This window comes from Notothenia rossii (genome assembly GCF_949606895.1).
Source record: "Notothenia rossii genome assembly, chromosome: 4".
NCBI classification, from domain to species: domain Eukaryota; kingdom Metazoa; phylum Chordata; class Actinopteri; order Perciformes; family Nototheniidae; genus Notothenia; species Notothenia rossii.
Genome location: NC_136902.1, coordinates 68,601,057 through 68,618,718, shown reverse-complemented (window position 1 = coordinate 68,618,718; position 17,662 = coordinate 68,601,057). Strand labels below are relative to the sequence as shown.

The window sequence follows — 17,662 nt, the reverse complement described above, 5'->3', positions numbered from 1 at the left end:
GCTTGTATTCTTTTAAAGCTTTCCATCAAAAATAATGTCACATATGAAGAATGAAAGGCCCAGATGCCAGAAAAAAAAGGGTCCTGGAAATTGACTCCCCTGATTTTCTTGTTAAGTCTTTAAAAGCAGCTCCATTGACCAATATTGCTCATTCTTTCCATGCTGTAGGCATACCAGATAAAAGGGCAAGGTGTCAGCATGACATATAAGCTGGGGTTCAAGATATATCATAATATCCCACATGCATGTACTGGAAGATACCATATGGAAACATACTGAGCTGTGAGAAAGTACTGTGTATATAGTAAGGCTAGGGGACGTGTGGGAAAGACAATACTGCATCACAGCTGGAAAGCACATGCAGCAGAATATGAACATGGTCCTGAGATGTGGTGAGCATTCCAACGGTTATATGTATGTGGAACATGGAGCCTTACTCGCCTTGGAAAGATAGGCTGTGGTCGTGGTTTAGGAAATGGTTCAGTCCGGGTCTCGGAGTTCTGCCGAGAACCGCTGGATTTCATAGAGGTTTATGATCAAAACACACATGAAATAGGGGAATTTGGCAAAGGCCAGAAGCCAATTTCTGCTTAAACGTTGCGTGTTCAGCCATCCCTACCACATGTTGGCATCAATCAATGTTGTTTTGTTTACATGTCATACTTGCTGTTGATGCTTCTACTGTAACTTTTGTGTCACATTTTACACAGCTTTAGAGTCAAGGTTACAGAGAAACTCAGCAAAATGATCCTGAACAAAAAGCCCGGTGACCGTGCAGATGCCCCATTTTAACTGAAGCAAGGAATGACTGTTAAATATGCACATGCATTACCAAGGTGAAACATGATTTACATAACAAGATAAGATAACATGTCCAGGCAGGGATAGAATAAATGTACCATATCTAACTTTATCAGTAACTGTGCACATTCGTCCTCCGGTGGTGAAACCAGGATGCTAATCCATGCCTAAATGATGTGACTGCAGGGCAAAAATCATAATCGTGTTTATTTGTACTTAATTCCTTCAACGCGTGTATATACATGACCGGTTTGTCACAGTATTAGGTAGATGCTACTGGTGAGTTGATTTTACAGCTTTCAGTTGCATGAGATATTGTTGCATGTGATACCGGGGCTGGTAATCCGCTAAAGATCCGCTATTGTGACATGACTTGTTTGTAGGAAATGCACGGCATTTGTCAGAGTCCCATGGTGATCATGAGTCAGACACATACTAAGTGTGCTTGTTAATTGATAGCAGACTGGGGCTCCTGCCCACTGCCCACTCCAGCTGGAGTGTGAATTCCCTCTCCTATATGTTAATGGTCTCGCTGTATAAATGGCCTGTGCCGGCAATGCTCGGGAAGAATAGCTTGGTGCAACACGGAAACAAGCAGAGCCGTGCGCACATTGCCCCTGCTGTCCTGTTTAGGTCCCAACCACGATTAGAAATGCACTTTGATGACAGCCAGTTCTTTTATTTTCTTCCCTCGTGTCTTTAAAAATGTATGATATGCACAACATTCGTTTCGTTCAAGACATCTTTGGAGCCCGCTCCAATCTAACGCAGAGTGTAAATGTCACACATCACAAGTGGCTCTAATCAAATATTGATTGAATGTTCTCTTTTTCTTGGTTTAATAAACCTATGGTCATGCTACAACGCTTCTCGCTATACTTATACCGGACCTATTAACCCCCCCCCCCCAGGCTTCCCTCTGCATGCCTGTATGATATTAGCTGGCCTTTGTCAAAAGAGGCAGAAAAACTCCAGTAAAGGTCGACACAGGTCGGATGCAAAAAATGATATTCTATGCTTTCACTGAGAGTTTCGAAAGGTCATCTTTATGGGGTGTATGGATTCCCACCAATTTCCACTGAGCATGCAGAATCTCTCCACCCCATTTCTCCTTATGATTGATCGTCCCATTTCAGCCTCGTCTGATTTCTGAAATCTCAATGTTTTATAATGTATCCAACACAGTGCTTGGCATGATCACATGGAAGTATTCAGTGTTTGTACTCCATGCAAGACTTATCTTTACTTGTGGACAATGGAACAGATGGTGTGAGAGAAGGATTTGTCATGCATGGTTGTCCGGGGCCAGACTCTTTCTCAGCACTTTTTGGCAGCATTTTATATGCATTTCATGCTGTATTTGCTGAGTGCTTAACAGAGGTATAGGGTGCTTCTGTGGTGCTGGCTCAGACTGATCCAGCCCCATCCTATACATCCCACTCCAAAAGCATTCTTATAGATAATCCTGTGTGCTGCATTGTCCATTGCATATTCAGGAAGAATGTTTGTGGTTTGTAGTTTGATAAGCGGCATTAATAGTGACTCATGCATGCAAAGTGGGCAAACAGCAGGGATGAGGAGCTGCAACAAATTATTATTTTTATCACCAATTATTCTGTCACTTCCTTTTTCTGCAAATTCTTTAATCTGTGAAATGTCAGAAAAAAGTAGAAAACGTTCAGAGGGACCAAGAGGATGGATTCAAACTGCATTTTTTCCAAAGAGTCCAAAACCAAAATACATCAAAGGGTTTAAAAAGCCATAAATCCTGTCAATGTGGTGGTGGGCCAAAACATTTCTGACATTTTTACTTCATATGTGTTTTAAACCAACGATAGACATTTAAAAATAGATGTTTGATTTATTTCAATTTTTTGGCCATTGATTATCACAGCAGATTTGAGATTACGTAAACTCATCAGTTTAATTTGTTCAACATTTCAAACTCAAAGAGATCTTTTTCAGGTAGTCACAAAATAAATAAAAAGGTGTGCATCCAAACTTAATATACATGGTTTGTTGGTCCTTTCAGGTGACATGTCAGATGAGCTTAGGGGAACCTTTATGTCAAACTAATGTAGATCAATATTCATTTTCATTGTACTAAACCATTAAGGAGACTTTCATTCAGATCCTCTCTGACCTTTCCCAAGAGAGTTGCATAACACACAAGCATCTTGAGGAGCTTGTGTTATTGTAGCCGACTGTTTGAAAGAAATGTGGACGTAGCCTCAGTGTCACCCTGCGTTAATACGGATATTTCCGAGGGAGGTGTGTCGCATACAGCATCGTCTCTCCTCCACTTTAATATCCTGAGTGCTATAATCTGCTCACAGCGTCCGACCCACTGCGTGTCACTCTCATTGCTTACCCTCCCACGTAACTCTCCAAAATCCTCTACATCACATTTATCCAACCCCACCCCAGCCCTCAACTCATCCGTGCTTTTCGAGCCAATACCTGCAGCCGCCGGGGCTCTAGCTGTCTGAGACCATAATGCATCACCTTGCAGCGCGCCTGCCCCTGCGGCCCCCTTTTTATTTATTGATCAGCTCTCTCCTATTAAGACGTCCAACAGCTGCCCTGGTTTGAAAGCCCAGGAACACTTTTGCATTATTGAAAAAATAACCAGGGCGCATCATGGTGCGCACTGAGCCCATTTTGTGGAGGAGATGCTCTGTTGACTAATTGTCTGGGCAGTGAAAGTGCTCCCCAGTGTCTTGGCTTCAGATCTGTTTCATAAAGCATGTTATTATCTAGCTGTTATTGCTCTCGCACCACAACATCTCATTTCTGATCCCACACTTTGACGTTCGCAGTACCTGGATTTGTTCCCTGTTTTGCCCCCTTTTAGTTTCGCTGCAAGGCTTGCAGTTATTCATTTACCAGACAGGGGAACTCCCCCCCCACTGTTAACTTGTACCCGGGGCCTTTTGTTTACTGACAGTTGCTTGCTATCTGGTATCAGGGGGTGATGTCATCTCGCCATTTGGTCAGGTAACGTCAGTGTTGTTTATTTTATGTCGTAGAACCGAAACTGTGGTGGCCTTGTTTGGTTAAGCTGCAGGAGGAGGAAGGAGGGAGGAGGGAGGAGGGTCAGAGCTCTCTGATTCTGTGTTTACACTCGATACGTGCCATACTCTCTCCCTCTCCCTTTCCCTCACCCTCTCCTAGGGCCAAATCCTTTTTTTATTTTTGGCCCAGCTTTATTTGTCATTGCCGCAGTCAAAGACAACTAAAATCCCAGATTACTTCTATTATATTTCCTAATAGACCAGAATAAAAAAGCTCTAATTACAGGAAATCCACAGGCAATGTTACCCACACTGTATGTATTAAATAAAAAACATGATAGGAAGCTGATACCAAAAAAAGAAGCCTCTGTGCCATCTTTGTTTGGTTTCTTTGAAATAGTCTGATAACAAAATGGAGGTGCGTCGTTTCCCTTTGTTTCTTTCATGGATGAATCATGATTATGCTGATATAAGATGAGAAGCTCCGTTGTAGGCAAACTGATGGATCCCCTTGACATTTGAAACGCCTTAGAGCTGCTGGAGGGGCTCACGTGTGTGGGCTTGTGCTTCTTAAACTCGCTCTGCCTCAGAAAACTATGGATGCATCTGCGTTAGGTGAGAATTGATGCGCACAGTTGACTGGCCCATGCTACGCACCGCTAACCTGGCAGTTGTAATTTTCCAACCCATGTGGAAAACTCACGACTGCTGTGCTACTTCTACCCCAAAACAAACGGCCGATGGGAATAGTTAAAATGAAATGAACAGCGCCTTTCATAGAGCAATCCCCAGATTGGGAAGTTGCCTAGCATAATAATATTCCCGATAATCATTAACATTTACAGCGCAGCAGATGTTACATTGTGCTCAATGAACGAGTGTGTTGTATAAAAGACTATTTCAAATTTGAACCAGATAGTGGAAAATTAGGAACAGGTCTACTAACCATCTGTTCCCGTTTCGCTTGCCTCTGCAGTCAAATGTTTGCTCGAGAGGAAGAGGTTAAAGAGAGCTGGTTTGGCAGGTACACCATTGTTTACCCAAGAGACCCAGCTGATGCACCATCAAACAGTGTCTGAGTGTAGATTATAACAAATTGTCTGCCACATACTGCTCCATCTCAGAGAGCTGAATGGCCACGCTCAACAAAGAGCAGCACAGAACACGGCTGCTGCTGCTAAATGAAGTATCCTATCTGGATGTATTAAAACCTCCATCAGAGGGAGATAGCTAGCAGTTATCCTGGATAGTAACACCATCGTTTATTGTATAAAGCATTTGAAAAGCACTCTGTTGATAACGACAACAAATTGCCACTGATTGATCTCCAAAATACTGACATAAAAAAGAGTAAAAATGTTCCTCCCTAAACAAGCAGCTAATAGATGTTTGTTGTGTGTGTATGAGACAGAAGATTTGGACTCCCCTCTTTGAACGCCCCCATGTGTGGTCATGATTATGAATAGGGGAACACAGAGGCCTGTACCATCGCCGTGGGAACTAGGACTACGTTAAACAGTCATTATCAAGTGGCTCAAGCCAATGTAAGTAACAATAGTTAGGTAACAATGGATAACCAAAGCATATCAAGCTTGAGGGGATGATGTGTATTGTTGTGATGGGCTTTAAATATGCATTTGGTAAGATGTTTACACCAAAATACGCTTGATGTTCCAGCTTGAATCACAACGTGGAGCTGCAGTAGCATCTATACAAACAGAGATGTCATAGATTTGACCTATTTGCCTGAGTTAAATATACGTGTTGGGGTCGAACAGAAGCAGAACATATTCCCTTTCTTCCCAGTTTAATGACATCACAGTTCACTTTTTTCTGGGTTTTGAAGTTTTCAAACTTCAAACGGGGACGACTCGCTGCCATTTGGGACTGACAGTGTTCCAAGTTGCTCGCTGCAGCTTTAAATAGATGACATTAATGAGTGCCTCTTCTAAAATATGCATTGAGTCCTATTTAATCTTTGCCTTCTCACATTGAAGTGGCTCGAGGTGATTATTCTGAACTTTACTTGACTGAGGCACAAATGGATTTCTCTTGGATGAGCTTTGCCCGAGTAATGCTAAATGAGCCAATCATTGTCTTTTGAAATATTGTTGGTCGCGGGCCAGTTCAGCTCAAGAAAAAAAAGGAACAATAGTGTTACATATCCATTACGGGATGAGCTGCCAAGTAGCAGTTGTTTTATGGGAAAGGAGCTTCCTAGGCTTTAGGGGAGGCACCCTGGTATTCAATTTAGGGCTTTAAAGTGATGTTATTGTTTTACATGTAAAGCAAACCCCAGTTTAACATTGTGCTGAAGAATATATGGGATTAAAGGGATGGATGAATCCAGTGTTTTCGGTGTTGAAACTTTAATTTGATATGTTTCTCTCTCTGCTTCAGACACGATAAGCAAATATAAAATGTCAATGTCATGTTCCTCATCCATTTTTGATATTTTACAGAATCATTTAATCTGTTATTCACTTACTGTGTTGTTTTCCCTTGCGGGTAATACAATCTATGATTGATTTATTCTGTCCTTAGCTCTTTTACAGTAATCAACTCTTTGCAGTGAAGTTTCCATTGAAGGTTTATATTTTGTGGTGCATTGTCCACACACTAAACGCAGCACATTTGACTGAAGGCTGTTATTTAGTGCATGACATTGTCCACAATGCCATATGCAAACAACACAAAGCACATTTTATTTCCTTTCTGCCACATCTTATTACAGTTGACTGTTGTGTGAACGGCTCTGTGCCTCGGCCATGGGAGCCTCGTCCTATCAGAGGGCCAGACGCTGCAGCAGCTGTTTTAATAGAACCCCTTATGCCTCCCTTGATCCAAGTCAGCTCACCTGGTGTGAATCAAGCCACTTGGCCATACTTTGTTTGTTTGTGTGTCCTATTGCCTTTCCTTCCAGAAATAGGACTCCTCTTTCTCTCAACTCTCAAGGCAATGTCTAGCCCCAGGTGTATTAAAGCATGACTGCCCCCCCTCTTGTCAGGGTTAGAACAAAGCAGCAGCACAAGCGACAAAACCCGCCAGCCCCAGACCCTCAGCACACCTACAAATCTCCCTAATTCTCCGCCTTCCTCTCTGGCTGTTTTGCATCTGACTATTTGTCCTTCTCTTCTCTCTATTTCTGCATCACTGGCTTTCACAGCCCCTCACAGAATCTACCTTATTGCATGTATGTGTCTCTGCCCTTCTATGGCTTTGCCGCTCTGTGGTGTAGTCTGTAATTACAGCTTTATTCTGTGAGCTCAGCCAAGGACTCCTTGGTTCTTGAGTGAAAGGGGTCCCTGTGGGCGCCTGGGGTCCTTCACGGAGGGGATTTAGGCTCTGTGGCTGTGTAATTATGCCTATTCCTCTGGTTTCCATTTGCCTGAGCTGCTGTTTATTTGGTTCAATCTGAGTGGGGAGCATCTGACTCAAAGGAGGAAGGGCAGAGGAAAGGAAAGAGGGAGGGAGAACGGGAGAGGCTGGAGCTTTTCACAAAGCCAGCCCTATTGTTTGAGCATTCAAGTGGGGGAGGTCTGGCCAGGTACATATTTATGAGTTTTTACGGCCGCCTCCCACCCCCACTTCTATCCAACTCAAGATTAAACTTTAACTAGTGTCGCCGCACAGTAAATTGTGTTTGCTATTTCAACAAATATCACAGTACAGCTGCCACGACTGGTAATCTAAGCTGTGATAAAATAGAGGGAAGAATTGCCCTGCGGTGCACGAGGACACAGGTGTTCCTCAAGGTACACATGACAAGGTTGCCAGTCCTCCCTGTCAAACTGTATTAGTAAATCAATCTGTCATCGTCAAATGCCCCCCAAGTTTAAATCTCTATAGAGAGGGTCTCGCTGATGTGGTCCGAAGGAAATGAAAGATGATGTGAACTCAGTAACTTCAAAAGGTTGTCAGGTCTTTTTTTTTATATCATTTGATGTAGGCAGTGAAGGCTGTGCTTGAGTTGAGGCTTTAACTGTGTGTAGAAATGCCCTTTCTCTTGTAATGCTCTGCTTTTGAGAGTCGTGCTCCTTGCCGTGAAAGTTTGAAAGAAATACATTGTTCAACAGTACTTAATAATAGGAAACAAAATATTTCCTCTCTTTTGTGCATGCAAGTTTCCTTCAGATGGCTACCTACAGTTTTTATAGGAAACATTTTCATTACAATCGCTGCCGCCCCCCGTCTGTCTGCTTAAGATTCATGTAAAGTTGAAGAAAGACTACATCTGATACTGAATTATGTGGGTGTACACATAAATGGATCCCTCTCATGTATTCTTACACATTTTAAAGCCCCCTGTGGAAGGTTTATCTCTGAACACAGCGATTATCCATCATTTTGATGCAGTTACTCAGCGTTAGAGAGCCTCTCTGTTTGTGAGCCATGTGTGTAGGTCCCAGTCCTCCACTTGAGGCCACAACATAGTTTCTCCCTGTTTATGACTTTATTCACTGTTGGCTTTATGAGTCCAGTGTGATGAACGGAAGAATTTCTGTCTTTCTTCCTGTGGGTCCTAGTCTATCCATAGGAGATAATTATAGTGGTGACTGGTTGTAAGTAAAAGCCTAGCCAAGGGTTGTCCGACCTGGGAATGAGACATCATCAGCCCTCACCTGGAAAGAAACATAAATCAGAGGCTGAGGTAAAAAAGATGTGAGGAAGACAACAGGATGCTGCAGTCCAATGACACATCTGTTCAGATTGCTATCAGTTAAGACCGTGGGCCAGGTGGAAGTGGAGGTGTTTTTCTGCAGACTCAGAATAAAGGAACAACAAATGTTTTTTGTCAATATTCATTTCAATGGTCATACTAATCAATATTAAAAGAAAAACATAGAAAACAACAGATCCTCAATTTTGAGAGACTAAAAGCAGCAAATGTTTAGTATATTTGCTTAACAGATAACAAAGAATGATTATCATCATTTTATATTCTGCCAATTAGTGAATCACTAGATAAAGGCAGGCAGATTGAAAGGGACAGCTAATGCCTGCATGTAGACACACAATGCATCAAGACAAAAAGCCAAGGGGCATGAGAAACAGAGGTTTACTCTAGAGTTTAGTTAAAGGTCCAGATATGCATAAAGACTAAACCACAGGCGGGATTAAAGAAGGTCCATCCTTGCTAATTGACCCTTTTTTCTACCAAACCCCCTACAGGCTCGGGTAGCTGGGGAGAGGGGCATAATTGCTAGTTTTTTTTATATGTAGCTAAAGTGTGTGTTCTCATTGTTTTGATTGCTTACTCTTGCATTGTTTCTTTAATAGCAGCTCCAGGCACTCATTGAAGTATTTGTGAGTAAAAAGTAATTAAAATTACAATGGGCTAGCCAGGGTTTTGCGGGGTAGGTGGCAGGGCGTCGCAGCACACGATGACTTGGCTCCAACTCACTGCCCTTGTACTCATTCATTACGGATGCATTGGTTCTCGCTCGGTCCTTCCATCTCATCAGTTACAGTACCCCCATGGACAAAGACAGGGTTGTAAAGAAGTGCCCATTATATTAATAACCCCCTGAGTTTTTACATGCAACCTCCATGTACCAACCCTTTACAATGATGTAAAGGGTGCAGACGTTGCTTTTGTAGCATACTGGGGATTGTGTAGCTCAATCCATGAGTTTGACTGTGCGTGCATGGACTACCTAGGAGGCTGAATTGACTCCTTGACTTTCAGTGCATGTACTTGCTATTGACTAGAGTGCTCTGCTTGGTCTTGGACACTTGTTAATTGTAATTAAATGTTTTTTTTTTCTGTCTTTTTCTTCTACTTCTAGCTGGCGACGGGCAGATGGTGCAGATGGACTCCAGTAAGTCTGGCTTTGTGGGATCACAAGTTGAACTGCGCTGCATCTTCATCAACAGCAACCCTCCCGTCAAGATCTCTCAAGTCACCTGGCAGAAGCTCCTCAACGGCACCAAACAGAACGTTGCCATAGCCAACCCGGCCCTCGGCGTGTCAGTCCTGCCGCCCTTTAAGGAGCGCGTTACCTTCAAGCAGGCGGCCGTTCGCCACCGCACGCCCTCGCTGGAAGACACCACCATCGTGTTCTCCAGCCTGCAGCTGTCTGATGAAGCTGCCTACATCTGCGAGTACACCACGTTTCCAGCAGGAAACAGGGAAAACACGGTCAATCTCACTGTATTTGGTAAGCAATGGTGTTGAATATGTTACAATAATAGCAGTTACCTGAAAGGCAAAACTGGCAGGAAAATATATTTTAGAGAAGAACAATGCCTCCTTCAAGGGTGGACATGTTTACTCTGTACATGAGAAGAGACCGTGTTAATATTCCAATACCCTACCAGTGGTGTTCCCATGATTTAAACGCTTTCGTATGGTTTGCTACAACTTCCCATTTCGTAGAAGCAAGCTGGCAAGTTTTGTTTTAACAAAAGATATCAAAAGTCCCTCTGCATAGATTTGAAGTTTATTAATCTAATCTCAGTTCTTCTTTAGCTATATTGTATTTGTCTTCATTGACACAATAGTTGCACATTCAGCACAGGTTTTTGAATGTGCGTTTGTGGGTGAATATAAATGCCCGCCCTATCAAACAAATAAGTTACAAACTGTGTGAATAGCATGTTTTTCCAAAAGAGGGGATAAGAAAACCACCCTTTTCAGCCTTCTGATGATGATAGTTTGTTAGTGTGCTTTTTGTGTTATTTAGCTTGAAAAGTAGGAGAATTGTCTCAATGACTGTTACGGCTGCTGCCTTCCTGATCGTTTGAGTGTTTTCAGCTGTGTGTTCTATGTAAATGAGCTGTGCGGTTGCCCTCCCGGTATTGGCTCCTGAAGATTGCGATTGGAGCACGCCGGGCCCGACGCACTCCAATCGCAGCGCACAGCCGGCGCACACCTGCTGGAGATGACTACAAAGCTTGGGGACAATCCTCATTCTGGAGGCTCTGTAGGTGGACAGATGCCTCTCGCTACTTGCTCTTTGTTCTGGGGTTAAAACTTGTGTGATTAGTTAGAGTGTAGAGTAGCTTAGTTAGTGTTTAGAGTATAGTTAGGATTTGTGACTGTTGCCTGTAGTTTAGCTGTGTTTCTGTATAGATTATTTGTGTTAGTTGTACCACTTTTAGAGTGAGGTTTTGTTTCGTTCCTTATTTAGTATATTAGTATGTATTTTCCCTGTATGTCTTAAGACTCCCTTTTTGAGTCCTCCTTTAGTTGGTTATTTGTCAACCTGTGCCCTTTTGGCGCCTTTGTTTGTTTCAGGCTGCTTGCCTGCCATTTTGTTCACAGCTGTTTTAAATAAACACTTATAATTAATACCAATTCCATACTGGTGTGTGTTGCATTCCTCCTCCCCTAGTTGGGACGTAACATACATGGGGGCTCGTCCGGGATATTAACTACTTTCCTGGGGTTATAAGTGGTTGTGTGTAGCTAAAAACAATTTGGTAAGGTTTGATTGCAGTTTTAGCTGAGTATGGCAACTTTTGATTTGGAGTCGTTTTTGGTCTGTCCTTCTCATGAGCAGTTAGTTCAGTGTCGTAGAAACGACTTATATGAGATAGCGCAACATTTCGGTCTCCCAGTGGCAAAACAATTGTTAAAAAAAGAGTTAAAGGCTCTGGTGGTGGATGAGTTGGTGGAAAGGGGTTTTCTGGTGCTGCCTGCACAAGCTGAGCTCACTGTGCCAAATGGCCGTGCTAAAGGAGAGGGTAGTGACCGCGAGGGGAGCGAGCAGTGTAAAGCACCGCCTGCGCCGCCTCGCTATAGTCCACCGTCTCCTGGTAGTCCTGATTCCCGGGAAGGGAAGAAACTTAGAGTCCGCCTCGCCCGACTTCAGTTGGAAGCAAAAGACAGGCAACTTGAGTTAGAGGCAAAAGACAGGGAGCAAGACAGGCAGTTTCAGTTGGAAATAAAAAAAATTGAAGCAGATAAGAAAGTCCGGATGCGGCAGATGGAGCTAGACTCCCAACTGCGCGCATCCGGTGCTTTTGACTCTGCCGGAAGAAACTTGCCATCTCCACCTCCTCCACCTGCCTTTGACGTGAGTAACAACATTTCGCTAGTGCCAACATTCTGTGAGACTGAGGTGGATGCCTATTTTAGCGCATTCGAGAGCATTGCTACAGCATTGCGCTGGCCGGTTGAAGTTTGGGCTCTGATGGTAACGTGCAAATTACATGGAAAAGCTCGGGAAGCAGTTGTGGCTCTCACGTTAGAGGACAGCCTGCAGTATGACTCAGTAAAAGGTGCCATCCTCAGAGTGTATGAGTTAGTTCCTGAAGCTTACCGGCAAAAGTTTAGACACGATAGGAAGAGTCCTGATCAAACGCACGTAGAGTTCGCTAGGAAAAAGGGAATGTGTTTTGCTAAGTGGATTGCTTCATGTAATGCTACGGATTATTCTTCTCTGAGAGAATTGATCATGTTGGAGGAGTTTAAGAAGTGTTTGCCTGATCGCATTGCGGAGTACGTGAACAAACAAAGGGTAAACTCTCTCTCTGCTGCCGCTGTGTTAGCTGATGAGTATGTGCTGATGCATAAAACTGTGTTTTCCCCTGTCTCTACGGAGAGATCCCGCCGTGTGTCAGCCGCACCATTTACTCAGCCAGCAAATGCGTGTAACGTGAACAGAGAAGAGAGGGAATGTTTTTACTGTCATAAACCTGGACATGTCATCGCCAATTGTGCAGCTCTGAAACGCAAGAAACAGCGGCAGAATATATCCCCGCCTAAAGGCATTGGCCTGGCTACACGCGCACGCGCACAGGCAAGTAAATGTGACCCTGATGTTTCATTAGCTGATCCTGTGATTGTGCCTGTGCCTTCAGATGAAGCTGTGTCCGAGGAGAAGCCAGAAATTGTGGCTCCCCCTCCTCCTCGTGAGGATGTCGCGAGACTGGCGCAACACGCCGGCTCAGACAAGCCTCTAGACTTCTCGACACTCCCGGTAACCCAAGAGAGTCAGCTCGTGTATCGGATCTTAGTGTTAGTGTTGGCTCTACAACATGCTAATATTGATGTTGGACCCAGCCTTTGGCCAATTGTGATGTGTACATGTTACGATCCATTCATATTCTGCCCTAGCGTGTCCACGCACAATCAGCGTCTCCTGCAATGGGCTCGGATTGTGCGGGACTACAGCAGTAGACACCCGTCATTAAAGGGTTCAGAGAATGTGTTGGCCGATGCTTGTCCAGGTTGAGTTTGTGATGTTAGTGTGTCAGGTTGAGTTTGTGATGAATGTGTGTTATTAGGAATTTCGTTAGAGTGCTTAGGTTCACAAAACCTGTGGGTTTGTGTCTTAAGGGGGGGAGTGTTACGGCTGCTGCCTTCCTGATCGTTTGAGTGTTTTCAGCTGTGTGTTCTATGTAAATGAGCTGTGCGGTTGCCCTCCCGGTATTGGCTCCCATCTCCTGGTCCGCCTCCTGAAGATTGCGATTGGAGCACGCCGGGCCCGACGCACTCCAATCGCAGCGCACAGCCGGCGCACACCTGCTGGAGATGACTACAAAGCTTGGGGACAATCCTCATTCTGGAGGCTCTGTAGGTGGACAGATGCCTCTCGCTACTTGCTCTTTGTTCTGGGGTTAAAACTTGTGTGATTAGTTAGAGTGAAGAGTAGCTTAGTTAGTGTTTAGAGTATAGTTAGGATTTGTGACTGTTGCCTGTAGTTTAGCTGTGTTTCTGTATAGATTATTTGTGTTAGTTGTACCACTTTTAGAGTGAGGTTTTGTTTCGTTCCTTATTTAGTATATTAGTATGTATTTTCCCTGTATGTCTTAAGACTCCCTTTTTGAGTCCTCCTTTAGTTGGTTATTTGTCAACCTGTGCCCTTTTGGCGCCTTTGTTTGTTTCAGGCTGCTTGCCTGCCATTTTGTTCACAGCTGTTTTAAATAAACACTTATAATTAATACCAATTCCATACTGGTGTGTGTTGCATTCCTCTTCCCCTAGTTGGGACGTAACAATGACTAACTTAATTAAGAATGTTTGCCACCAAACATCTTTAAAAATGATCGAAATTTGTAGGTGCACTGTTTTCAGTAAAATAACTAAAATGTAACCACATTCAATACCACAACCTTTTAATGTTGGTAACCAGGGTTTTTATGTGCCTTAGTCAGCAACTAGTAATTGTAAAGCTTCCACATGAGGAAAACACATTTGGGAAGTGAAAAGCAGATATCATCACATTTCAAGCCAAAAAAGAGAAGACAAAACAGGTTGTGCACCCTAGCCAAGGAGTTACTTCCTTGTAATTCTTATTGTTGGCGTGATAAGAAGTCAGAGGGATATAAAAGCTGTCACCTAAATTTGGTTTATCTTCAACTTGAGGCACAAAAAGAAAAATGTTCTGAATCAGATAACACAGGGTCAAACTAACTCCTTCCCTTATAGTGAAAGCCAAAAAGAAAACACCTTCACAGCTCTGCTCTTCAGTGTGACATCGCCACAGGCAGTGTTGTAAAGTAGGTTGAGTTTCTTTGGAAAAACAAAAAACCAGATGCTGCTCTGGAGCTGCTGCTAAAATCAAGTTGTTTACAGTTAATACCATTCCCACCCAACACGTCTCTATCCGTTGAGGACCTTGTTGTGTATACATGTTCATTGTTGGGGTGTCATTTAACACCAGTCCCAGATTGGCTCATGTGGCTTTTATAAAATAGGATACCGCTGAAGAGAGCAGTCAATAAAAATGGCAGGTGAGACGGAAATCAATAAGGCCACTTCAGAGTGTGTCATTGGGCTTGAATAATCTCATCTAGTGGGAAACAGAGGAGCGTCTGGGACTTAGTTTACTTTGGCAAGAGGCAGCTTTGAAAAGGTTGTACACTGACTTTGATTAGGGATCTAATTAGAAATTAAGTGTTGCTGTGTTTTCCATTAAATCCCAGTAAAAGAAAAAGCACTTGGCTTAAGTAGTCCCTGTTGCCGGGGCTTCTTGTCAGCTCTGAGTCCCCGTTTTGTGTCACTGAGCCTCCCAGGTCTTTTTAGGCTTCCGTGGCTCAGTGAATGTGAGGAACCTGTGTGTTGATAACCAACCGGCAGCGTTCAAAGAGGCCTCTTCATGGCTTATCTTTTCAGTTGTGCATTCGTTCAAGCTCAAGCCTGCCTTTTGATGTACCAAGAGTAGATTGCTAATTGGCAACTTACAAAGGATTTCAAATTGGATGATTGTGCATTTCGGGTGAAAGTGGGTTCTACATCTGTGAGAGCTTTGACAACTGCTTCTGCTTTGAAAAGGCAAGAGGCAAAACATTGCTGTTTTGATTTACAGCACTGTTTTCATCTCTCATTCCCTTAGTTAGTTTTACTCTGAGTTCAAAAGGCTGATAGTAGACAAAATTAGACACTTTAATGAGATGGAAACTGAAGGAAAAAGCACAAAATATTTGTTTAATGAGCTTGACTTCAATTGATTTTGATTGTTTAATCCTTTTCTTCTCGATAGCCCGGCCTACGACACGTATGACCCTGACAACCCCCACGATTGTGGCCAGATCCACGAAGCGCAAGATGACTGTCGCCACTTGTATATCGGCCAATGGGAAGCCCCCAAGTGTGATCAAATGGGACACCAGGTTGAAGGGTGAAGCCACTTTCCAGGAGACTCGCAACCAAAATGGCACTGTGACGGTGAAGAGCAACTACGTGGTGGTGCCGAGCCGCGAGACCCACAAACAGAAGCTGACGTGTATCGTGACGTACCGGAGTGAAAGGATCGCAGAGAGCGTGGTGCTCAACGTGCAGTGTAAGAATCTGCTCCTTTAAAACTGCCCTATTGAGAATGTTTTAGGTTTGTTTTTTACAGTTAAAAAAAAAAAAAAGTCCTTTAAATGAGCAGGTTGGTTATCTTCACCTGGATTTCATGTTCTTATGAAATTATGTTTTTGGTTTCCTGCTGTGTAAACCGCTCACCATTGTTTACAGTAAACAAGACCCTTTTCCAGTTAGACAAGTCAAGAAAACAAATAAACATGTGCTGCTAAGTATGCAGTACTAAGAACATGTTGGGATACTTTTTATATAAGTTTTACAAAAAGATTTCCCCTTTTTTGTTCCTAATTATTCACACAATAAAATGTAAAAATGATTAAGAAAAATAATGGAACAATTGTTGTGTTGACATTTTGGAGGACTTTTATATCAAATGTCATTCTCCTATGCACCACAGGTTAGAATATTATGTTGTCTTTTTATAAATATTTACCTCTAAGTACAGCAATGCAAAGTAAAACGTTTTCGTGCGTGGGGAAATTGTTTAAAAGTGTAAACACTAGTTAAGTTGCTGTGACAGCGGTGCAATGATGCAACAGTTCTTTGGGATTATGTTGTAAGGTGCTGACCTGACTGTGGTGTGCCTTCCTTGCAGATGAACCCGAGGTGACGATCGAGGGCTTTGATGCAAACTGGTACCTGAACCGTCCGAATGTTCAGCTGACCTGCAAGGCCGAGGCTAACCCCCCTGTCACCATCTACCAGTGGAAACTGTGAGTCTCACTAAACCCTAACAAAACCCCTTAAGGCTTAGAAATCAAGACAGCATTGCTACGAGTTGTTTCACTCACAATAAAATAAAGTGTTTATATGGAGTGCTTAGAAAGGCAATTTTATAGAATGGTCTAGTCGAATGTAGTCTGCTCTTTTCCGACATTTGTTTCAAGGCAAATATAGATATACATACAAGAAAGTAATCTCTAAAGATAAAAACACTCCAGAAATGTTTCCCCGTTTATTTATTTGTTTTAAAATGTGTAATGAAGATAAGCTTTTCAACCTGAGGCAGAGCTCAGTGGTCCTATTACGTCTGCAACACACACCCCTATCTGCCTGATGGTCACAGATACTGGAAGATGAATGGGAGCAGAACTCGCTTTGCTTCGCTTTTGAGGTTTTGCTTTGAAGTGTGAGGACCAGCATGCAGGTAGAGGGCTAAGAAAGCGCAATTGTTAATGCATTTGTGCTCATGAGGGCAGCGGTTTATCCCTGACACACAGAGAAGAGGGCTGAAACTGAAAACCGGAGTATGAGCCGTGGATTAGGCCAGCATTCCGCAGGGCTGACATCAGTCCTTTTGCCTGACTGTGAATACATGAGCAAGAAGAGATGCATGTTTTCAAGGCCTCTGGGAATCTCCCAGAGGCCCCGGTTTGATCTGTTTTTAGTAATTGCATGAAAGTCGGTCACGCAGAAATTATGTAGTTTACATATGAGCACCGACACATGGAAGGAATACATCCAAAATGTAGATTTGTTACACAATCATTGGCCCTGATCAAACACCATGATTGGTTTTGGTTGTCGGGTGCAAAATGAAATGTTAAGTTAATGCAGCTTTTGGGATACAAAGCAACTATTGTGAGTGTATCACGGTTTAAAATAAATGTTTTATATGGTCAAATTGAGAGATAAATGTAGCAATTTGTCGTGTAATTGCTCCGTGAACGCTGGGTTGAGAAATATGTCACTGGACTTGAGTGGATGTGGATTAATAGACCATTGTGCCCTCATTGTATCTACTCTACAGCCCGCTGTTGGATTTGAATGAGGCATGGGGAGTTTTTTCCCCCCTTATACATAGATTCAGCTCTCGGGGCAGACACACTGATACACACAGCAGCTAAAGAATAGGGAAGCTTTGACCTGCTCGGGGTATTTTTTCCCTTTATCAGAGGCAAAGGGAGATTTAAGGAGATAGGGGAGGCTATCGAAGGAATAGGAGGAGGCTGAAGAGATGTGATCTAGAAAGACGAGGGCACTGTGCTGACAGATAGGAGGGGACGGCCATTGCTGCACTGAAAATGAGATGCCAAATCTGTTGTGAAGGTTCCCCTGGGCTCCTGTGTGGAGGTCAGCGCAATGCTGT

General features: G+C 43.2%; 1 protein-coding gene across 3 annotated transcripts in view; it reads left to right on the top strand.

Annotated features, from left to right (window-relative positions):
• Positions 1-17,662, top strand: part of LOC307035829 (nectin 1b-like) — a 77,557-nt gene that overhangs the window by 37,179 nt on the left and 22,716 nt on the right. The window contains exons 2-4 of one of the 3 annotated variants that reach the window (XM_079675588.1): positions 9,605-9,976; positions 15,248-15,547; positions 16,169-16,286. In XM_079675588.1, the coding sequence (XP_079531714.1) occupies positions 9,605-9,976; positions 15,248-15,547; positions 16,169-16,286 (790 nt within the window). Of the gene's footprint in view, positions 1-9,604; positions 9,977-10,572; positions 13,713-15,247; positions 15,548-16,168; positions 16,287-17,662 lie in introns of those variants that run through there. The other 2 variants (XM_079675589.1, XM_079675587.1) reach the window with 2 other exon arrangements.